Here is a 21,776-nt window from a genome sequence, read left to right as displayed (position 1 = left end):
TCTGTCTCTCAATCCTTTGAAGATACCTAAAGATAATTCTTTTGAATTCCTTATCAGAGAGTTCCAATGCTGCTTTTTCCTCAGGGATGTGTTCTGGGTCTGTATCCTGCTTCCTTGTTTCTACCACTTTATCTTGCTTCTTTGTGTGGACTGTGATGGTCTGTTGTTTCCCAGGCATTGAGTCATCATGGCATTGTTGTATTTAGATCTCTGTTAACTGTTTGTGAAGAGCAGCCTAGGGTGATTCAGGCTCTTTTTGGTGGTTTTTTATCATTGGCCTTGTCAGTCTTGCAGGTCCCGGGTGTCCTTGGCGTTGCTGGAAAGCAGAACGTGTTTTTAAGCCCCAGGAATCTTCCAGAGCGCTGTCTCTTTAAATATCCAAAATAGTCAAGCCGCTTTTTAAACCTTCAAAATGGCGGTGCCCTCCGGACTGGCAAAAGTTCACAGCTCAGCACACCTTTCTCTTCACCTTTTCCGTTTGTTCCCCAGCCACTGTGCACAGTCTTCAGTGCAGTCCCTGGCTAGCAGGGTGATTTTTAGGTTAATTCTTAGGTCCTATCACCACTCAGGAATCTCCAAGCTCTTCTGTGCCGTCAGGATCGCTCAGGCTCGCTGCCAGACTGCAGCTCCGTGTGTCTCCTTTTTTTTTGATATTTTCACGTAAATTCTTATGCTAGTTGGGGTTTAGTCCACTTGTATATCCTTCCCTTCAAGGCTCAGGGGTCCAGGATTATCTTCTGTGTCTGTATTAATTGGTTTCCCTTTTCTTTGTTGAAGATGATCTGTGCAGTCTTTCTGCCTAGTCCGCCATCTTGCTGGATCTCCCCATTTTAATTTTTTTTTTGAAGTTCATTTTGTTTTAAAAATCTGTTGGTCCAATTTGTCCTGGTATTATTTTTCAGTGTTTTCTTTCTTATAACACTATTTAGAATAACCACAGACTAATTTCATCTCATTTGAAAATTTGATGAGTGTGTTGTAATTTCTTTGTATGGATCTTTACTAAAGGTAATGAGTAGACCACAGGATAACTTAGGGAATAGAGAAGGAATTGTCATCCTCATCATCTTAAGTGATTATTTGAGAACAAATACTTATTTTTTAATCTAGGTATATATACATGTGTACACACACAGTGATGCACTGCATACTGCCTGTTCAGGCAACATCTGACAGGATATACGTCCGTGGTGCCATAAGGTTACAGAGTTCAGAAATCTTGATTAGAGAATAGGACATAGCGAATGCAACAGCGTCCTGCATGCAACACGTATATCTCATGTCTCGTGTATACAAAGCAATTGCACTGCCAGATATATAATGGTACAGTACGTATATAAACTGTAATACATATATTTTAATAGTCATAATAAATGCCTGTTACTGGCTTATTGTAGTTTGTCTAAAATGTTTATCATGTAACAGTGTGTGCTTAAAGTCATAGGTATCAGCATCCAATCTTATGTATTGCATGTCACTTGAGTGTTACAGCATTATGTGTTTAATCTTTTGAACGTCTTACAGTGAAGTTCATCTTATCTCCCAAACACAGCACAATCAGTGCAGTGGTAGCAGTGGCAAGAGGCAGAGGAGAAGAACCAATTTGGAAGTGAAACAAAAGGTTATTAAACAGTAAGACTGACAGGATGAGAGGGATCTATATCAGATATGGAGAAATTGCTAATGTTGGCAATTGAGGACCAAACACAAAAGTGAATCCCTTTCAGCTTGTTGAAGATCACTGCTAAGGCACAAAGCTTCTTTAAGATGCTTAAAGAAAAATCAGAAGCAGACTACGAAAATGGTGTTCACACAGTGTCCAAATCATATCATACCCTATTTCACAGAACATACTGTGTACGTCAGGTGACATATGACCAGCTATTCCACAGGAGAAAAGACTTGGCAATCTGTTCCCATAGAAATTGTAGCCTAGGAAACCCTATGGGGAAGTTTGACCCTGTCCTCTAGGGTTGCACTATGAGTTAAGCAACTTGATGGCACACAATAAAACACACACCCAAAAGTAGATGTTGGAGCAAGAATAATTTTAATTCTAAAATATATAATTTTTTACCTACCTAAACTCTATAGAAATGTGTAATTTAAGTAGAAAACACATGTAACTTACATACAAAATAACTATAAGCAAGGTTTCATAAGACTTGCATGAAATAATCATTTGTAAGTTGCTAAAGTCAGTCATCTTTATCTGGTCACACTTAGAATAAGGACGTCCACAGGACATCTGTGATGTTGAGATTATTGGGCTAGAGGAATCACTAGTATATTTCTTTGTGACAGTTTTTTTCCTTTTTAACTGCTTAGTTTTTATTTTACACCCATTTGCTTATGAAAGACCATTAAGAATGTGATACTTTTTTATGAATACCATTTTAGGATTATATCACAAAGTATTAAATATACATGAGTCATTAGTAATGTAAGTCAAAGATTAAATAAATATAATGGAGGTGAAGGGACATGTATTCTTTACAGAAGAATTCCAGATAATATGTGTATTCATACTCTCTACTCCAGGAGGTGGAACTTAATTATCTTTTTAAGTATAGACTGCACTTAGTAACTTTCTTCCGAAGAATAGAGTATGGCAAGGGAAAAATAGTATATGGTTAGAGAAACCTAGCAGGTAAGGAGATTTGACAACTAAATGCAGTGTAGTATTGAATCCTGGATTGGTTCTTGGAACAAAAAGAAGACATTAGTGGAAAACCAGATGAAATGTGAATAAAGTCTGTTGGTTAGTTAATAACATATCAATGTTAACTTATTAGTTTTGACAAAATATACCGTGGTTGCATAAACCAAACCAAACCAAACCACTGCTGTTGAGTCAGATCTAACTCATAGTGATATGCCTGAGCAGTGGCTGGTGGGTTTGAATCGCCAGCCTTTTGGTTAGCTAATCAGATGCCTTAGGCATCATGCCACCAGAGCTTCTTCATAAGAAGCTAACGTAGAGGAAACTAGGTAAAGAGTATGTGGGAATAATTTTACTGCCTTTTTAGCATTTATATATATCTAAACTTAATTCCAAAATGAAAATTTTATTTATTTATTTAAAAAAATAGAACACTGTATCATTTATCTCGATACTAGAAATTTTGTTTTCTTGCAGGACCTGTGGACATATATTTTTAATTGGTCGATGGTTTTTCAGGCTCTGTTTCCTACTTCTGAATCCCTGATATCACGAGGGAAAAGATGAGTTTAAACTGAGGAGGCATCCAGGTCACTGATGGAATTTGTGGAGTCTTCAGTAATTTAAACTGTTAATCTTCTAGGAAGTAGGACCAAAGGAAACCCAGAGCACTTACGGTTTTGATTCTAAGTAATAGACCATCTTAACTTACCTTGCTTTTTCTTTATATATATATATATATTTAAATACATTGTTGTTGTTGTTCTATTAGGTGCCATTGAGTCAGCTCCAACACATAGTGACCCTATGTATAACGGACAAAACACTGCCTGGTCCTAAACCAGCCTCACAGTTATTGCTATTTGTGAGCCCATTGTTGTAGCCACTGTGTCAGTCCATCTCAGGGAGGGTCTTCCTCTTTTTTCCTGAACCTCTACTTTACCAGGCATGATGTTCTTCTCCAGGGACTGGTCCCTCTTGATAACATACCCAAAGTATGAGAGACAAAGCCTCACCATGCTTGCTTCTAAGGAGCATTTTAGCTGTACTTCTTCCAAAGTAAACTGTTCATTCCTCTGGCAGTCCATTGTATTCAGTATTCTTCACCAATACCATAGTTCAGATGTAGTAATTCTTCTTCAGTCTCTGTTATTCATTGTCCATCTTTCTAATTATTTCTCTCTAGTTTTAAATATTTTTAAATGATAGAGACCTGACTCTGACTTTTTACTAAATATCATTGAAATTTCTTTTTTTTTTTTTTTTTTAAATAGAAATTTGCAGTTTCTCTGCTGCATTTATATGTGTGGGGTTTTTGTTTTTGTTTTTGTTTTTGTTTTTTTCATTGATAATAGAATATTTGTTTTTTAAGTCAGCCAGAGGATTTTATTTTCAGATTCCTTTTAGGTGAAATGCGAAGTGACATGTCTAAATATGCATTAAAATGCCGCCTATCAGTTGGTGTCCTTTTTTTTGAGGACTGTCTTCATTTTCTCCCCAGATAAAACAATAAAATTATGGAAAATCAGTGAAAGGGACAAAAGACCAGAAGGGTATAACTTGAAAGAGGAAGATGGAAGGTATAGAGACCCTACGACAGTTACTACACTACGTGTAAGTACATATGAAAAACAAATTATTCTAATTTTGATGACTGGTATTCTGTGCTCATATTTTATATTCTATGACATTTACTAACTCCCATTTTAAACATAGAAATGGACCTACATAGAGGTCTCAAGTATGGTTAGAGGCACAATCAGGACTCAGGCACAGGCTGTGTTTGACACTACATACTACATTCTGTTTTGCTTTCTTAGTTCAGTTCAAATGTCTATTATATTACAAGATTGAGTTTCAAAATTAATTTTCTTTAGAGTTCAAAGTTGTAGAAATGGACCAAATATTCTAGTAGTAGCTCACATATACCGAGAATTAGGTGCTAACAGCATTGCACATTTCTCAAGCAAAAGATTGACATTAGAACTGCAAATTCCAATAATTTTTACTGACGCTGGTAAGAGAAGGTAAATTATCCAAATTGTTCATTTTTCTCCTTCATAGTTCACCATTTTGAAGAATAAATAACTATTACAATTTAAAACTAAATGCCTGTAATACTGTATTTTATGTTTCTTCAGAAACTAATATGCTCTCAACCTTGACTGCTACTGTAAATAATAAATATATTTAATAAATATTTTTCATTTTTCATGTATCTTATTGACAGGTACCAGTCTTTAGGCCCATGGATCTAATGGTTGAGGCCAGTCCGCGAAGAATATTTGCTAATGCTCATACATATCACATCAACTCTATTTCTATTAATAGTGATTATGAAACATATTTATCTGCAGATGATTTGCGGATTAATCTTTGGCATCTGGAAATTACAGACAGGAGTTTTAGTATCCATTTGGTTTATTTTCTGGTGTTTGGTAAAGAAGGTGTATTCTGCCTGTACTGGATTTATTTCCTTCCATCATTATGTATTTTGATACTTCCTTTTGATACTGTCTTTTAACATATGTGGCTTTTTACTATTTTCTTTGTATATGAGTGTTTATACAATAGGAAAAAGTTACTTGGTAAAGAAAATGAGCTCATACTATTGGTTTAGGAATCATAGGATCTTTAGGAATTTGTTGTAAGTTTTTGTCTATTGTAGAATCTTTGCATTTTTTGTGAAGAACAAATTTGGAGAGTATTGTATATTTAAAAATAAATTTTTACTGATACTGAAAAAAGAAGTTTAGACAAGTCAAGATGTTACAGATTATAAAGCCAGTAGAAATACTTCTCCAAACCCCATTAAATTCTTTTTTTTAATTATTGATAAATATTAGCAGATATTACTATCACTGTTACTGTGTGTATTTCCAAATAGAAACCATTTGAAAAAGTAACAGAGCTTTATACTATATTATAATCTACCAACAGTGTATAAGAGAGTACCTTTCTCTATATCTTACCAGTCTAAGTGAAAATTACTCTTTTATAGTTTTGATTTGCATGTTTCCCATCATGAGTAGACTTGAGTAATCATTTCATGTATATCATTTATATTTTTGTTCTTTTCTCATTTTTTCTTTGGATTTACATTTATTTTTATTTATTTATTTTTTAAGTACCCTTTTCACAGTAAGTTTGCTCTGTCTTTTGTGAGTTTCCTTTTCCCTCCATTTTGAGGGTTTTTTTTTCCCCTGAGGTGTATGTGTGTTTTTTTTTCTTAGTGTACGATGGATCCTTTTAATCTATGAATATAAATTTACCAGTCTTTTCTGTATAGATTCTAGGATTTATATGATACATAGACCTTTGTATTCTAAAATGATTTTAAATATCCATGTTTTCTTCTAAGAATTTTTTTTCAAGCATTACATTTTGATCCCTCTGGAACTTACTCTCATATAAGGAGTAAAATACAGATTTCTGGCTTATTTTCTCCCCAAATGCTCAGTCATTTAAAAATGTTGTCCACCTCCACTGGTTTGAACAGCCCCTTTATTATGTGTTAGCATTTCATCTATTTTGCTGTCTTTTTGGACTGTATTACTGATCCATTGATTTGTGCATAGGATGCTTTTTAAAATCATCTGGTGGTGAGGCTAAATTCCCCTTACTAGGAAGAAATTTGTTAAATGCAAAATATAAACTAATTACTAAATGTTGGCTACCTGTCAAGAATTTAAAAGTTTTTTTCTGTTTGTGTTTTGGTTTTGTGGAGTTTTTTCCTTATATTTGGAACACAGAGACCAGTTTTGAACTGTTAGCTAGAATGCAGTTTAGAATTTAATAGTTGTGATTAGGTATATGAATATGAGGTAAGAAATGTAAAATTAGATTTGCCTTTTTTCCTAAATGGAAATTCCTTAATAGAATGTATTCAGATATTGTGGACATTAAGCCTGCCAATATGGAGGAGTTAACCGAGGTGATTACAGCAGCAGAATTCCATCCAAACAGCTGTAACACATTTGTATACAGCAGCAGTAAAGGAACTATTCGGTTATGTGACATGAGGGCATCTGCTCTCTGCGATAGGCATTCTAAACGTAAGTTTATTGAGTCTTTCAAAAAATGGTAACATTTTCTATTTGTCTACCACAAACTTCTGTTTAATACATTTATATAGATTTGGAAGTTGTTAACCTGTGTACCCAAGACATTTTGTATGCTTTGGTCAACTACCTGATTCCCCATAAAACAGTAGTGGTTACCGGAGTGGAAGAACTCTTGGCAATGTTTTTGCTGATGTCCCAGTGGATCTGTTTTTAGTGGAATGCTGTTTTGGGGAAACTTGTAGTTGGGTCCTTGGAGCTCCTCAATCTTGTTTGTATTCAAGCTAAGGCATTTCTTTCCTTTCCCCTTCTCCCCTCTTTTCCCTTTCCCCTCTATCTCCCTGCCTTGTATCATTTCTTCTTTCTGTTTTGATCTTCTTGCCAAAATTTTTTATGGAAAGGGTTCCATGACCAAAAAAAAAAAAAGTTTGGATACCATTGGATTAAAAAATTAAGGCGTTGCCATGTTCTTGTCTTTATGTTGTTGAATATTTTTAAAGCTCATGAAAATCAGTGCATTCCTATTATCAAGAGTTTTACCTGCCCAATGAAAAGTAAAATGCAGGTTTAAATTTGGGTGGTAAGGATGGTGTATTTCTTATGACAGTATAAAGTAAGTGTATGCAGAATGTGTAAACCTGGTGCAATGAAGTTCAATTCTGAGTGAGACTAGTTCTGCTAAATTAGCTGTGTAACTCTGGAAGTAAACTATATACTTTTACATTTTCCACTTAACATTAGCTGATTATCTTAAAAAAAAAACTCAGCCAGAGTAGTATTTTCAGTCCTTTATTAGCCTGTCAAGGAGCCCTTGTGGCACAATGGTTAAATATTCAGCTGCTAACCAAAAGATGGGTGATTTGAACCCACCAGCTGCTCCACAGGAGAAAGATGTGGCAGTCTTTTCCTGTAAAAGATTACAGCCTTGGAAACCCTATGGGCAGTTCTTCTGTGTCCTACAGGGGTCATTATGAGTTGGATCAACTGATGGCATTGGGTTTGGTTTGGGTTTTGGGATTAGCCTGTTGTGTTACATTACTTAGAAAGTTGGTGATGATTGTTTTAGGAAAACAATCATTGTTTTAGGAATGCTTTTGCTCAAGCCAGAATATATACACTGTGGTCTTTTTTTTTTTTTTTTTTCCTTGTTTTTAGTGTTTGAAGAACCTGAAGATCCCAGTAACAGGTCTTTTTTTTCTGAAATCATCTCTTCTATTTCTGATGTAAAATTCAGCCATAGTGGTCGATACATGATGACTAGAGATTATTTGTCAGTCAAAATTTGGGACTTAAATATGGAAAACAGGCCTGTGGAGACATATCAGGTATTTGCACTTTTATCTTTCCAGGAGTATATACTGGAGTTTATAGATAAGAATTTTGTATTACATTAATTCTGATAGTATTTGTTCACGAGTAGGCTTCTCTCACTGCTGCAGATCCCTCAGTGGCATAACCAGTTTATGCTTCACTACTGATGAGATAGTTCACTCATTTAGCAACAGCATGGAAGAAAGGCCTAGCAATCTGCTTTTGTAAATGTGACAGCCAAGAAAACCCTGTAGGACTCAGTTCTACTCTGTTACACTTAGGGTCTCCATCTACTCAATGACAATGAGTTTGGGTTTTTTGTTTTTGTTTCTGATGAACATAAAACACTCTAGCTTCTCCTTAATATAGTGTGAAATTTTTAAACTAAGTGCTCTAGTCAAAATAAAAGCAAAGAAATAAAGTACTACTTTGTTTCAAATTATACTTGTGTAACTCCCAAGATTCTGATAAATCTTAGTGATCTTTAACAAAGCTTGAGTTAATGGCATATGGCATACACATGGCCTGAATCATTCTGCTACACATAAGGTTAAAATGGATACTTGAGATGAAATGTCATGATTCAAAGGTACCTTTTGTTTGTTCTACAGTAGTAAAACATTTCTGGAAGCGGGCTAGTATATTTCTAAATTTTAGGATAAAATGCTTTTATCATTACTAAGGAGATAAAATAAGAACATTTTAAAAATGTGTATGTGCTTTCCTTTTTCTCCCAAAATTGACTCGTTAAATCACTGTCCTAATTTCTATAGGTAGGTCATGATTTACTGAGTGTGTGTGTGTGTGTGTGTGTACATACATACATACATACATACATACGTGTGTTTATGTTTTTCCCCAGGTGCATGAATACCTCAGAAGTAAACTTTGTTCACTATATGAAAATGACTGTATATTTGACAAATTTGAATGTTGTTGGAATGGATCTGACAGGTAATTGATTTTACTTTGAACCCCTCATTCAAATGTGAACTTTACTGAAGGAAAGAAACTGACTTCACTCTCCTAATATAGTTGCTGGTGGTGGTGGTTCAGTTCCCTGCCAGTGCATTTCATGCCAGCACCTCATCTGCCATTGGTAGATTTTGTTTGCTGTGATGTTGAACAGGCTTCAGCAGAGCATCTAGATTTAGATGGACTGGGAAGAAAGGCCTTACAATCTGTTCTGAAAAATCAGCCAGTGAAAACCATATGGATCACAGCAGTCTAGTCCTTAACCAGTGATGGTGTGGCGCAGAAATGGGCATTGTTTTATTTTATATGGGTCGCTATGAGTCGGGAGGTGACCCACCGGCCACTAACAACAACATATAGGGTTGCTACATTCACCAGAAATCTAGCCAACTTTTAAGTCCTAATCACCCCCCCCCCCCAGGGTTTCCTTGAAATAAATTTAGTATCTAGGAACTGTGGCATAGTGCCTAAGGCATTTGACTGCTAACCAGAAGGAGGGTGGGGTTTCAAACCCACCAGCCACTCCTCGGAAAGGAAGATTGGCAGTCTACTTCTGTAGTGATACTACCTTGGAAACCCAAGGAGGGGTCTCTGTAAGTCGGATCTAACTTGACAGCAGTGAGTTAAACCATAGCAGTTCTGTCAGATAAAAAATTAAACATTGTATTTCACTGGTAAATGTGAAAATAACACAAAAAAATTCTAAATACATAAATTATGATTTTAATGTCCTTAAATTTTTCTACGCTATAACCAGATAGAAACAATTAATGGTGAAATTTCAGTTTGGTTGTCACTCTTTTATACTCCTTCCAAATGTATTTATAGATAGCAGGTCATTTGGTTTTTCTTTAATATAACAGTTTTTTCAGTGTATTGCATTAACATTTCATAGACGTAGTAATTGTTTTATATCATTTTAATCTTGTAACCATGAGTAATTACTGCTTTCTTTAATCTTCAGTTTTTCTGCAATATGATTCCTTTTCATTATGTTCTTGAAATGCATACCATTATTCCCAAGGATAAATAATACTTAATCTTTCAATGTTTAGTTGTCCATATTTATTGAGCACGTACTATATTCTAATAAAACAGATAATATAAAATATAATTTTGGAATTATTTAAACTTGGATTTAAAGTAACTAGTAAATTTAAAGTAATTTTCTCAACAGTGGTTTCATCATTGAAGCATGATACGACATTTTGGGTTTCATATTACAGAGAATAGTGGTAGATCTTGGAACTTTTAAATTTTTTTAAATCTGATTATAACTTAAGTTGTAGTGAAAGACTGGGCACAATGAACTCAGAGACCTATTGATCACAGGAAAAGGAAGCCTTGTCTTTTAATGTCACTACTAAACCTGAGACAACGTTAGTAAGAAAGAAGGAAAGGGTCAAGAAATAGATAACAAATAAGCAAAATTGAAGACGAAAATACTGGTTTACTGTCAGCAACCGTTTTTCTTAATTTAAATCTGCTTAAAGTAGTTGTTTGTTACAGACTACAGAGCTAGATTTAATCATTGAATATATTACTAAAAACCATCTCTTGTTCATTTGTTTGATTATTCTGTCTGTTCATTTGTTTGATTGAGTATTCTGTCTGCTTTTATAGTGTTGTCATGACTGGATCATACAATAATTTCTTCAGAATGTTTGACAGGAATACAAAGCGAGATATAACCCTAGAAGCATCGCGGGAAAACAATAAACCTCGTACAGTTCTGAAGCCACGCAAAGTCTGTGCAAGTGGCAAGCGAAAGAAAGATGAAATAAGTGTTGACAGCCTAGACTTCAACAAGAAAATACTTCATACAGCCTGGCATCCCAAGGAAAATATCATTGCTGTAGCTACTACAAACAATCTGTATATATTTCAAGACAAAGTGAATTAGGGTTGGCATTCCCAGCAGAAGAGCCCACTTCCTGCTTAGTTGAGATAGTTGAATCTAGCATTCGTACCTATAAAAGAGAGAGGTCCATTGTGGCACCCCTTTCCAGTGTTTAACAATGTGCCATTTGACAACACATTTTTATAGCTACATGGAGAAAACTCTGTGGATTTATCACTGTGTTATTCTCCATGTCTGCTAGCCATTTAGGTAAGGGTAGGGCACTTTTAATTTAAATGACTTCTTGCACCATCTTGCCTAATGGACTAGATTGGACTGTATCAACATTGATTTACTCCACTTTTTATGCCTTCCATTGTGATGACGTCAAACACAGTGAAAGCCTTCAGTCATGCTATGGGATTTAATTGTGTATCCTCATACTGTATCATTTGTGGGGTACACCCCTTCCCCTTTTTTTAAATTAAATACAGCTCATTCTTACTGTGGCTTGTAGCATTCCTCCTCTTCTGGCCTCCTGGACTCCTCCCCTTCATCTCTCTTACCCTTGTCCCGCTCCACCCAGTCTTGGTGGTGGTATATAAAAACAAAGAACGAACGAACGAAAGCACACAAAACGAGTCAATTTGGGGTCAGTGGTAAAGGGGGTATATGTTGCGAACAAATGTTTTAATAACAGTTGGCTGTAATCACTCCTTGCCATGTCTGGCACTGAAAATAAGGAAAAAAAAAAAAACTACTGAATAAAAGTGACAAAGAATGGAGAATCTGGTTTTCTTTTTCTTTTTGATCTACCTCTTTAAGCCAATATTTTGTGTCTTATCCTTGGGCACAATGAAATGAAATGAGTTTCCATTGTTTTATTGGCATTTTTGTTAATTATTTTTAACAAGTCTTCTTTTATGTGGAGAAGAAGAGGTATTGGTTCTGTATGAACATGTTATGGATATATATTTGGTATTACTAAGGATTTCGCAATCTATAAAATGCTACTAGAAGTTTTTTTTTTTTTTTTTTTTTAATTGTATTTTGAGGGTATTGGGCACATTGGTATCAACTTTTAGTATCTGTTAATGAAGTTGTTGGAACCAATTTGTAGAACTTCATTTTTAAAGACTTTATGGCACTTAATTTCATTTTTTGCCTTGATATAAATACTAAGTCAAAGACTTAAAACTTTTAATGAGTTGAAACTTGTTTTTGTCATTAATTTATACAACCTAGTCTAAAACTAACATCAAGTGATTTGACATTGCACTAAACTTTTTATTTTACTGCTGTTAAATCTGAGGCAGAACCCTGCTGGCACAGTGGTTAAGTGCTCAGCTGCTAACCAGTTAATTGGCAGTTTGAACCCACCAGTGGCTCTGCAGTAGAAAGATGAGGCAGTCTGCTTCCTGAAATATTTGCAGCCTTGGAAACCCTATGGGGCAGCTCTAGGGTCACTGAGTCAAACAACTTGACAGCAATACATTTTTTTATCAAATCTTACCTGAATGTTCTCTGCCGTAGTTTTTTCTAATGTTTGATTTTCCAAAGCTGTTCATTAAAGACCACTTTAAAGGTACAGTGTTCAAAAAGTGCTTAATGGACTCCAACAGCTGCCTCAGAAATTATCTGTATATGGCTACATTTTCAACAAGTGATGATACTTTATCCAAAGATGAAGAGTACCCCCTATTTTTAATAGGTAGAAAGTACCTTTGTCAGTCTTTTAGAAGCTTTAATGGAGGAAGAAATGGACTTTATTTTTAAAGGATAAATTAAGTGGGCATTTATATTGTTAGAGAGTGGTAGTATATTTTGGTTGAGCAGTAATATAACAACCTCAAATTTTGGAGGACTCGGTGAGTGCTTCTTGTATGTCCACAGCTTACTGTTCTAAATCTTCAATAATAAAAAGTGATTAAACAATTCCCTCTACACTTAACACAAATATTATGCTTGTTAACATTATATTTTAGCACACCAGAGAAATTTTATGTAATAAAATTTCTGTATCTTTTGGACTCAACAAATCTGAATTTGTATTTAAACACTGATTATATGTCTGATAAATCTTAATGGCACTTTTACTAATTTATTTGGGGATCTTGGGTGCATTCGTAATTTGTGTTATTTATTCTTCAGTCTTAACTTGGAAGCAGGATTCCCCTGCCATAAGTATCAAACAGTGACATTCTGTTCTGACTGGACAGCTTTCCAATCTTTTTGGGAGGTTGTTTATCTATCCTTGGGGTGTATGTCTTGGGGTAATACCACCAAACAGCTATTGGTAATTATTTTTTGATTCATCAGTAATTGTGATGATTCTCATCCATGACACTAAGGGTTAGTTTATTTATATATATATATACATATATACACACATATATATATATATATATATATATATGAATCTTTATTGCTAGAAATCAAATGCCTCTATCAAGGAATGCTATTATAAATCATTGTAATGATATTCTCAAATATAATTTTTAAGTTCTTGGATGTAGCAAATTATAAGCCCAAGCCACTCATTTTATATGGTCATGGCTAATCTTTTTATTAATAAAAATTATACATAGAATAAACTTAGTCTTGTCGAGTTGCTTGTATTTCCTATTTTCTTGCCACTAATATACATATACATATTTTTATCATTTCTGTCTTAACCTTTAAAAAAATTATGGCAGGAAGAGAACTTTGATTCTATTAATATCCATTGATCTTTCCTTAATGGCTGGGCAAGAAAGATATAATAGTTTATGTATCTATGTAAACACATGTTTATATATCATTTAACTACTGAATATTAAACTTTCTTCTGTGAAGCCCTTAGTCTTGGAATAAAAAATGCATCCATGCACTTTTTCCTTTCAAAATAAAGTGAGGATCTTTTTTAACCTTAAATGTGAGAGTTATTTTGGTTATAGACATTCCTAGATGGAAACAGAATTAAGAAAACTCAGGGTTTTTTAGTGTAAGAGTACTTTATCTTTATAATGTGTACTTAGAATATTTGTCAATATTTTGTCAATATGGGAAAAGTAAGCAGTGCCGATAGCATTTTTAGTGACATTTAAACCCTTATCTTACTAGAAAATACTACCTCAGCATCTTTTTTCTACCTCTCATGAATTCAAATGGAGATAATGTACACTCCTGGAAGAACAAAAACAAACCTAAAAAAGAAAACAGAGATGCATGCTAAGGTGGATAACCGAGTTAGTTAACTTGTATTTGAGTGCTCCACTGGTTTTCTTACTTAGCTGATTGGATTGTTGACAGTTAAAGTTGTGTCTTTGTGTTACCATGGTTTTAAAAGGTTTTTCTGCACCCTTCACCTCTCCCCTTAAAAACTTAGAAAACCAACCCTGCTTCATTTTGTGCTTCTGCATATAAAGCCAGAACATTATAACTTGGTCTTTGCGTTAGCATTAATAAAATGCTTAGTAAATTCAAGAATCCCTGGGGAGTTAAATGCTGAAGATAGTTTTAAAATTTCATGATAAATTGAGGTTTTTGTTGTCTCAGCATTTTACTGCATAGTTGGAAGAGGATTATCTCTGTACAATACCAACCTTATAGACTTAAAGTTAATATGAAGAGGCCCTACCTAGCACAGTGCTTATCAAACAAAGAATTGCAAAGTGTAATTTCCTTCAAAAGCCTAATTTGGTAAACAGGTATAACTGGCAGAAGGGGGAGAGCTAATATTGTCTTAATGTTCAGTGCTTAAGCTCTATAGTATGTGAATAGCAACAAGTTGTTTGAGGACTTTCCCACTAGGGGGCAGTGATTAAGTCTTGGAACAGCATTTACACACATTTTTAAGACTGCATGAACAGGAGGGTTTTATTTCTGTACTAGTAGAGTTTTTGTTACTAAAAACTAAGAGATCAAATAAAGGGGAAGTCCCAGGAGAGTTTATTCCCAAATAAAACCATTATTCAACATGACCTTGAAGTACTTAAGAGCTTTGGATGGAAGGGGAACCCATAGGTAAACTGAAACATAACAGTGGTCATGCCATATAGGAGAAGACCTAAAAATAAAATTGGAAACAAAGGTTCTGAACTGCCATTTCTTTCAGTGTGCAAACTGTTTGGTCTGCCCACCCCTTTGCAAAAGTAGATTCCTATGTGCCATAGACTGGCATTTCTACCCCTTTACAGGGAGCTCTGGTAGCATAGTTGCCTAAGGCACTTGACTGCTAACCAGAAGGCTGGTGGTTCAAACCCACCAGCCACTCCTTGGAAGGGAGGTTGGGCAATCTACTTTCATAGTGATACTGCCTCGGAAATCCAAGGAGGGGTCACTATGAGTTGGGTCCGACTCAACAGCACTTAACAACAACAACCCCTTTACAAGGGGATCAGGAATTTCAGGTGCATATTATGTGATTTAATTATGGAATGCCTGGATTCCTTTTCAGAACTAACTTTGTGTCTGAATACATATTCTTTGGAAAGTTTTAAAAAAATAACTTTTAACTATCTTTGACAAGTCTGAGTTTTCATTTCTACTAATAAAAGGATTGGAATAATGAGCATACTTACATAGCAGTCTTGATGTGTGAGATTATTAGGATACATTCCTAGGATTAGAAATGATTAAATTTGCTATATTGAAGGATACGGTTATACTTAAGATTTGGTACATACTGTCAAATTTTCCTCCCAAAAATAGAAATTTGCACCAGTAAAGTGAGTTACTCATATCTTCACACTCTCAGTAACTAGACAAAAAGTCCATGTTTTGTCTCATTGAAAAGTAAAAAAATTGATAATGGAATTTGCCTGTCTGTTTTGAGTGAAATACTAATTTTTATAATCTGAATATAAGACCTTTATTACACATGTGCTTTTATAGTTTCTTCCAGTCTGAGGCTTTTCATTCCCTTAACAGCCCCTTTTGAAGTGCAGTTCATTTCCTTAACGTCCACTTTATCAACTCTTTTCTTTAATGGATTATACTTTTGGGGATGTACCTAAGAAATCTTTGCCTAACATGAGGTTACAAAGATTTTCTATTTTTTAGAAGTTTAATAGTTTTCATTGTTTACAGTTAGATCAATGATCCGTTTTGAGTTAATTTTATATGTGGTACAAGGTATAGACTGAAGTTCATTGCTTTTGATTATGGATATGCAGTTGTTCAGGGAACCTTCATAGTTAAGCACTGTCCTGTTAACTCAGAGGTTGGTGATTCAAACCCACTCAGAAACACTGGAGGAGACTCAGTTTCCCAAATAAGGATTTGTTGTTAGGTGCCATGAGTCAGATCCGAATTACTGACACAGGTCAAAACACTGCTGGGTCTTATACCATCCTCATAGTTGTTCCTGTTTGGGCCCATTATTGCAACTATGTCAATCCATCTCATTAAGTGAAAAAAGTTCTCTTTTTCGCTGAACCTCTGCCAAGCATGCTATCCTTTTCAATAACGTGTCCAAGTTACATGAGAAAGGTCCACCGTCCTCACTTCTGAGGAGCATTGTGGCTGTATTTCTTCCTAAGATTTGTTCGCTCTGGCAGGCGAACATTTCTTCACTATTCTTCACGAACACCTTAAGTCAAAGCCCATCGATTGTTCAGTCTTCCTTATTCATTGTAATCTGTAAAGATTACACCCTAGCAAATTGTATGGGGCCGTACTACTTGTCTCATGGGGTTGCTATGAGTTAAAATCGACTTACCAGCACCTAATAACAACATCCAATTATTCTACTGTTTATTGAAAAGATGATCCTATGCTGAATTGCCTTTACATCTTTGGAAACAACAATGGGGGTTGCTATGAGTCAGAATTGACTCAGTGGCCATGGGTTTGGTTTTTGTGCTTAGTGAAAGTCAATTGAACACATGTGTAAGTAAGTTTCTGAATAGAAGTATCTCACTGATGGATGTGTTTGCTTTACAAACACTATATTGTCTTAATTACTGTAACTATGTATCTGCAACTTGGGTAATGTGAGTAATCCATGGTGGTTCCTTTTCAAAATTCTTTGGCTTTTCTGGTTCCTTTGCCTTTTTATATACATCTTAGAATCAGCTTGTAGACATCATTAAAAAAAAAAAAAAAAAACCTGCTTAGGTTTTGATGATAATTGCATTGACTCTATAGACCAGAGAGAGTCAATATTGTTAAAATATTTGTCTTTCAACCCATGAATACTGCATATTACTCTATTTTATATAGGTCTTTGATTTGTTTCATCAATGTTTTGTAGTTTTCAGTGTAAAATCCTACACATGTATTTTTAGTATTTCAGAGTTTTTAGTGCTATTATAAATGGTACATAATTTTTGCTTGTGATTTGGTTGAAAGTTTACAGAGAAAATTGGTTTTCCATTGAACAAGTCATACACATTTTCTTTTGTGGCATTGCTTGCAATTCCCACAATGTAACAGCACTGTTCCCACTTCGTTCCTGTGGTTACTGTGTCCCTTCATCCTTTCCTATCCCTTCCTGCTTTCTGAGCTTTATCCGTGGACAAATGCTGCCCTTTTGATCTTGTATAGTTGGATTTTCTAAGGAGTGCATACATAAGGAGTGTTATTGTTCACTTTATAGGCTTGTCTATTGTTTGGCTGAAAGTTGAGCCACAGAGGTGAGTATGGTTCCAGGCGTGAAGAATGTTTAAGGGCCATAGTCTTGGGGATGCCACCAGTAAGCCTGGTTTTGTTTGTTTTTTAAATTGTGATTTGGATTAAAGTTTACAAAGCACATTCGTTTTCCATACAATAGTTCATACACATTTTGTTTGATGATACTGACTGCAATCTCCATAATGTAACAGCTCTATTCCCACTTCATCCCTATAGTTACCTTTTCCCTGTGTCGTCCTTTTCTATGCATTCTGCCCTTTGAGCTATCTCCTTGTGCAAATACTGCCTTTCTGATCTCCCATGGTTGATCATTCTAAGGAGTGTACCTACCAGATATAAATGTTCACCTTATACTCCTGTCTATTGTTTGGCTGGAAGCCGTGGGAGTAAGTTCAATTCCAGGACCAAAGGGTGATTAGAGACCATAGTTTTGGGGGTTTGACCAGTCTCTGTCAGACACTAAGCCTCGTCTTTGTTACGACTTTGAGTTCTGTTCCACATTTTTTCCCACTCTATCCAGGACCTCCTATTTTGATCCCTTTCTGAGTGGTTGACAGTGGTAGCTGGGCACTATTGAGTTTTTCCGGTCCCCAGGGTGTGTAGGCTGGGGTTCAAATGGTCCACTAGTCCTTTGGACTAATTGTTTCCATGTGTCTTTGGTTTTCTTCATTCTTTGCCCTGGAGGAGGGGAGACCAATTATTACATCTTAGATGGCCTGGCTACTTGCAAGCTTTTAAGACCCTAGTTACTACTTACCAAAGTTGGATGTAGAACAATGTTTCTGTGTTGTATGTTAAGCCTATAGAGCTTGATGTCCCTGTGACTGTTGGCCCAGTGACTTACTCCTTCAGGGTATTTGGCTGTAAGCCTGGTCTTTTTTTATGATTTTGAGTTCCACATTTTTCTGTCTATTCCGGACCTCCTATTGTGATCCATTTCAGAGCAGTAACAGTAGCCAGGCACTATTTAGTAGTTTTTCCAATCTTTCCACTTTTCTTTTCCAATGCCTTTTATCTTTTTACTTGAACTACTGTCCTGGTTAGGCCCTCCAGTCCATTGTGATGCTGAATAGGAAAGCAGTCTTTCACTATTAAGGATGTTTGTTGTAGGACTTTTTTTTTTTTTTTTTAACTTTTTATTGTGATTTGGATGAAATTTTACAAAGCAGATTCATTTTAATTCTCAGCAGTTCATATACACGCTTTGTGTTGTGATACTGGTTACATTCCACCACCCCTTCCCCCCCCCCAGTGCAACATTTCACCTCCCACTTTTTCCCTGTGGCTATCATTCCCCCATGTCCTTCCTTCCTGCCTTCCTCCATTTCTCCTCATGCAGATGCTGCCCTTCTGATCACTCATGTTGATTTTTCTATGGCTTGCATCTCCTTGGTTCTAGTTTACTAATTTTTTTTTCCTTTTTAATGAAGTGTAATTACATATACTGTCTTTGGCTGTTAACTGAGTTTATTTTTTCCCTTTTAGCTATTAAAGTGATGGATAATAGTATTGACTTTTTACTCCTACACCCACATTCACATTGATCTTTAAATATATAGCTATTTTTGGGATTATGCCAGGTTTATAAAATAAAATGAAAGTGTCATCTCTCAGAGTTTTAGAATATTGTTGCTGCTTTCATCTAAGTGTACTCTTGACCATTCTAGTGGAATATGGAGTGGGTGGCAAGAGTTGAGACACTTGTGTCCTGAGCACTATCTTTTCCAAAAGATCTAACTCCATCAACATTATACTAGGTAAAATTATTTTAGGTATTCATCCTGATACCAAGTAATACATTCCATTAGCATTAATATTGGCCTACATGTCAAATCAAAGAATTGCTTTGGATTTACTTTGTTGTTGATATGTGCTGTCGAGTCGGACCCGACTCATAGCGACCCCTCCTTGGGTTTCCAAGGAGTGGCTGTGGGTTTGAACCGCCAGCCTTCTGGTTAGCAGTCATGTGTCTTAGTTTAGAGAAGAATTATTCCTGTCCCCTCTCATCACTCACCCTACCTCAGCTGGCAACCAAGGGCTGAGTCTATCTTGCAGAAAAACTTTATTGTTCCAAGAGCAATAAAATTATGGAGTTAGAGAACCAGATGGAACTAAAGAGATCAAGGTAAGACATTTAGCTAGCTTTTTGACAGGAAGGCAAAACTCTAATTTGAGAGAGATCATTCTCTGGATTAACAAAGAGGCAGCCAACATTTTTAAAGAGCATTTGAAAGGAAAAAAAAAAAATCTTTCCTAGAAATCAAATGCTAAATTAAACCTCAGATTTAGTTTTGCATAAGGTCAAACATAAAAAGTGGGAGCTCTGTGATTAATAAGAGGTTCAGAAGGATGTTGCCTGGTAGTGCAGATTGTGTAGGGTAACTCAACATGTGTCAGCGTTTTCTAAATCTGGATAAAGAAGAATCTGCCCCAACTACAATTTATGGCAGTGCCTTGGTAAAATAGAGACTTCACACTGATCACTTTATTCACATTGGCATTAAAATGCAAATGAGCATAGAGCTGCAAGTTTGCTTTGGAGTCAAATGGTTCTGGATTCAAGCTTTGGTTCTTAATATTGTGACCTTGTATAAATTGTTTTGCAAGCGACTTTCCTAATTTTATAACAAACTTCCTCGTCTGTACAATAAAAAATATGCTGCCATCAAGTCAATTTGGACTCATAGCAACCTCCATTGGGTTTCCAAGGAGGTAAATCTTTATGGAAGTAGATTGCTCCATCTTCTTTGTGTGGAGTGGCTAGGCTGGTGGGTTTGAACCACTGACCATCTGGTTAGCAGTCAAATGCTTTAGGCACTACATCACCAGAGCTCCTCCATCTGTACAATGTTGTTGTTATTTGCCATCAAGTCGGCCCGACTCATAGCGACCCCTCCTTGGGTTTCTGAGGCAGTATCACTACGGAAGTAGGATTGCCCACCTTTCTTCCCAGGAGTGGCTCGTGGGTTTGAACCGCCAGCCTTCTGGTTAGCAGTCAAGTGTCTTAGGCACTATGCTACCAGAGCTCCTATCTACAATAGTAGTACCTAACTGAAGATTGTTGAGAGAATTAAATGAAATGGACTATATGAAACACAAAGTCTGACACATACTAAATATTCAGTAACTTTAGATGCTACTGTAAATGTTTTTGACTCTTCAACCTGCTATAGTATCTATAGCACTGACTTTCACTAAAGTCAATGGGGGAAATAACATATAGGTGTAGTATCCAGAAATTCTCCAGCATCCAGGCCCAGTCTAATTTATATGGAGAACACAAATTCTTCCCCTCATTATCACATCCTTTACTGCACAAACTCATGCCCAGGGCTTCCCCCAAGGTGGAGTCAGCTAGACCACATATTCTTCCCTTAATTAGTTTTTCACTTGCATGTAGCTTTTCTCATATTTTAGTTAGTTTGGGAAAAAGACCTTTCCCAGGGCAACGAAACCAAAAAAGTAGTAATCAATGTTCAATTTTCCATAACTGAAGTCTGCATCTCAACACCAAGGAAACCCTACTGTAGTCTCTAAAGCCCGAAAAAACATGTTCTTGCCTCTTGGTTTCATTTCCTATTACTACTCCCCTTTGCACTATGCTCCCATTCACAAGCCTTTTTGTTCATTAAACATGCCAAGTTTCTTCCCATGCAAAGTCCTTTACATACACTGTTTGTGCTTCCTGGAACTCCTTAGTCCCAGATTATTATAGGCTGTCTCCTTTATATTTGTGTTCAAATATCTATTCCTTAGAAAGCATTCTCCAAAGTAAAGCCACTCTGCTTCCCTTTATTCATTCTCTATCAACACTCCTATTTTCTTTGTGACACTTATTATCTGAAGTTACAGCAATGCTGTACTTGTTGAATGAATGAATGAATGACTAAATGAGTATACCCCGTATTTTTGCTTAGTTCCCTGTAACCTTGCTCAACCACTCAACATAAATAAACTTTAGATTTCTCACCTATAAAGTGATGCTAATAATGGTACTTATATGGTTGTAATGAGGATCACTATATGTCAATTACCTGGCAAAATCCCTGGCACTAAAGAGTAACTGTTGCCATTTTAAATCTTTCATAGTGTATTTATTGAAGGAAACTTTCACTGGATATAGAATTCTAGGTTGACTTACTTAGTTTCAGGAGATTTTTTTTTTTTTTTTTTTTTCTGTCTTCCATAGCGTCTGAGAAATTGGCTCATTCTTACCTTTGTTCTTCTGTGAGTAATGTGTCATTTTTTCTCTGCTGCTTTTAAGATTTTCTCTTGATAACTGGTTTTCTGCAATGTGATTATGATATTCCTT

At 35.7% G+C, this 21,776-nt stretch overlaps 1 protein-coding gene across 1 annotated transcript in view; it reads left to right on the top strand.

The window, feature by feature from the left end:
• Positions 1–10,912, top strand: part of PPP2R2A (protein phosphatase 2 regulatory subunit Balpha) — a 104,287-nt gene extending 93,375 nt beyond the window's left edge. Inside the window, exons 5-10 of the mRNA XM_007938751.2 lie at positions 4,164–4,276; positions 4,893–5,070; positions 6,553–6,717; positions 7,879–8,048; positions 8,897–8,988; positions 10,633–10,912. Coding sequence (XP_007936942.1) covers positions 4,164–4,276; positions 4,893–5,070; positions 6,553–6,717; positions 7,879–8,048; positions 8,897–8,988; positions 10,633–10,912 — 998 coding nt within the window. The remainder of the gene's footprint in view (positions 1–4,163; positions 4,277–4,892; positions 5,071–6,552; positions 6,718–7,878; positions 8,049–8,896; positions 8,989–10,632) is intronic.
• The last annotated feature ends 10,864 nt before the right edge of the window (positions 10,913–21,776 follow it).

The sequence above is a fragment of the Orycteropus afer genome, unplaced genomic scaffold (genome assembly GCF_000298275.1).
Source record: "Orycteropus afer afer isolate SDZICR_OR568_19922 unplaced genomic scaffold, OryAfe1.0 scaffold00053, whole genome shotgun sequence".
In the NCBI taxonomy this organism is placed as follows: domain Eukaryota; kingdom Metazoa; phylum Chordata; class Mammalia; order Tubulidentata; family Orycteropodidae; genus Orycteropus; species Orycteropus afer.
The sequence above is the reverse complement of the archived record's forward strand: the minus strand, read 5'-3'. Positions and strand labels throughout refer to the sequence as shown.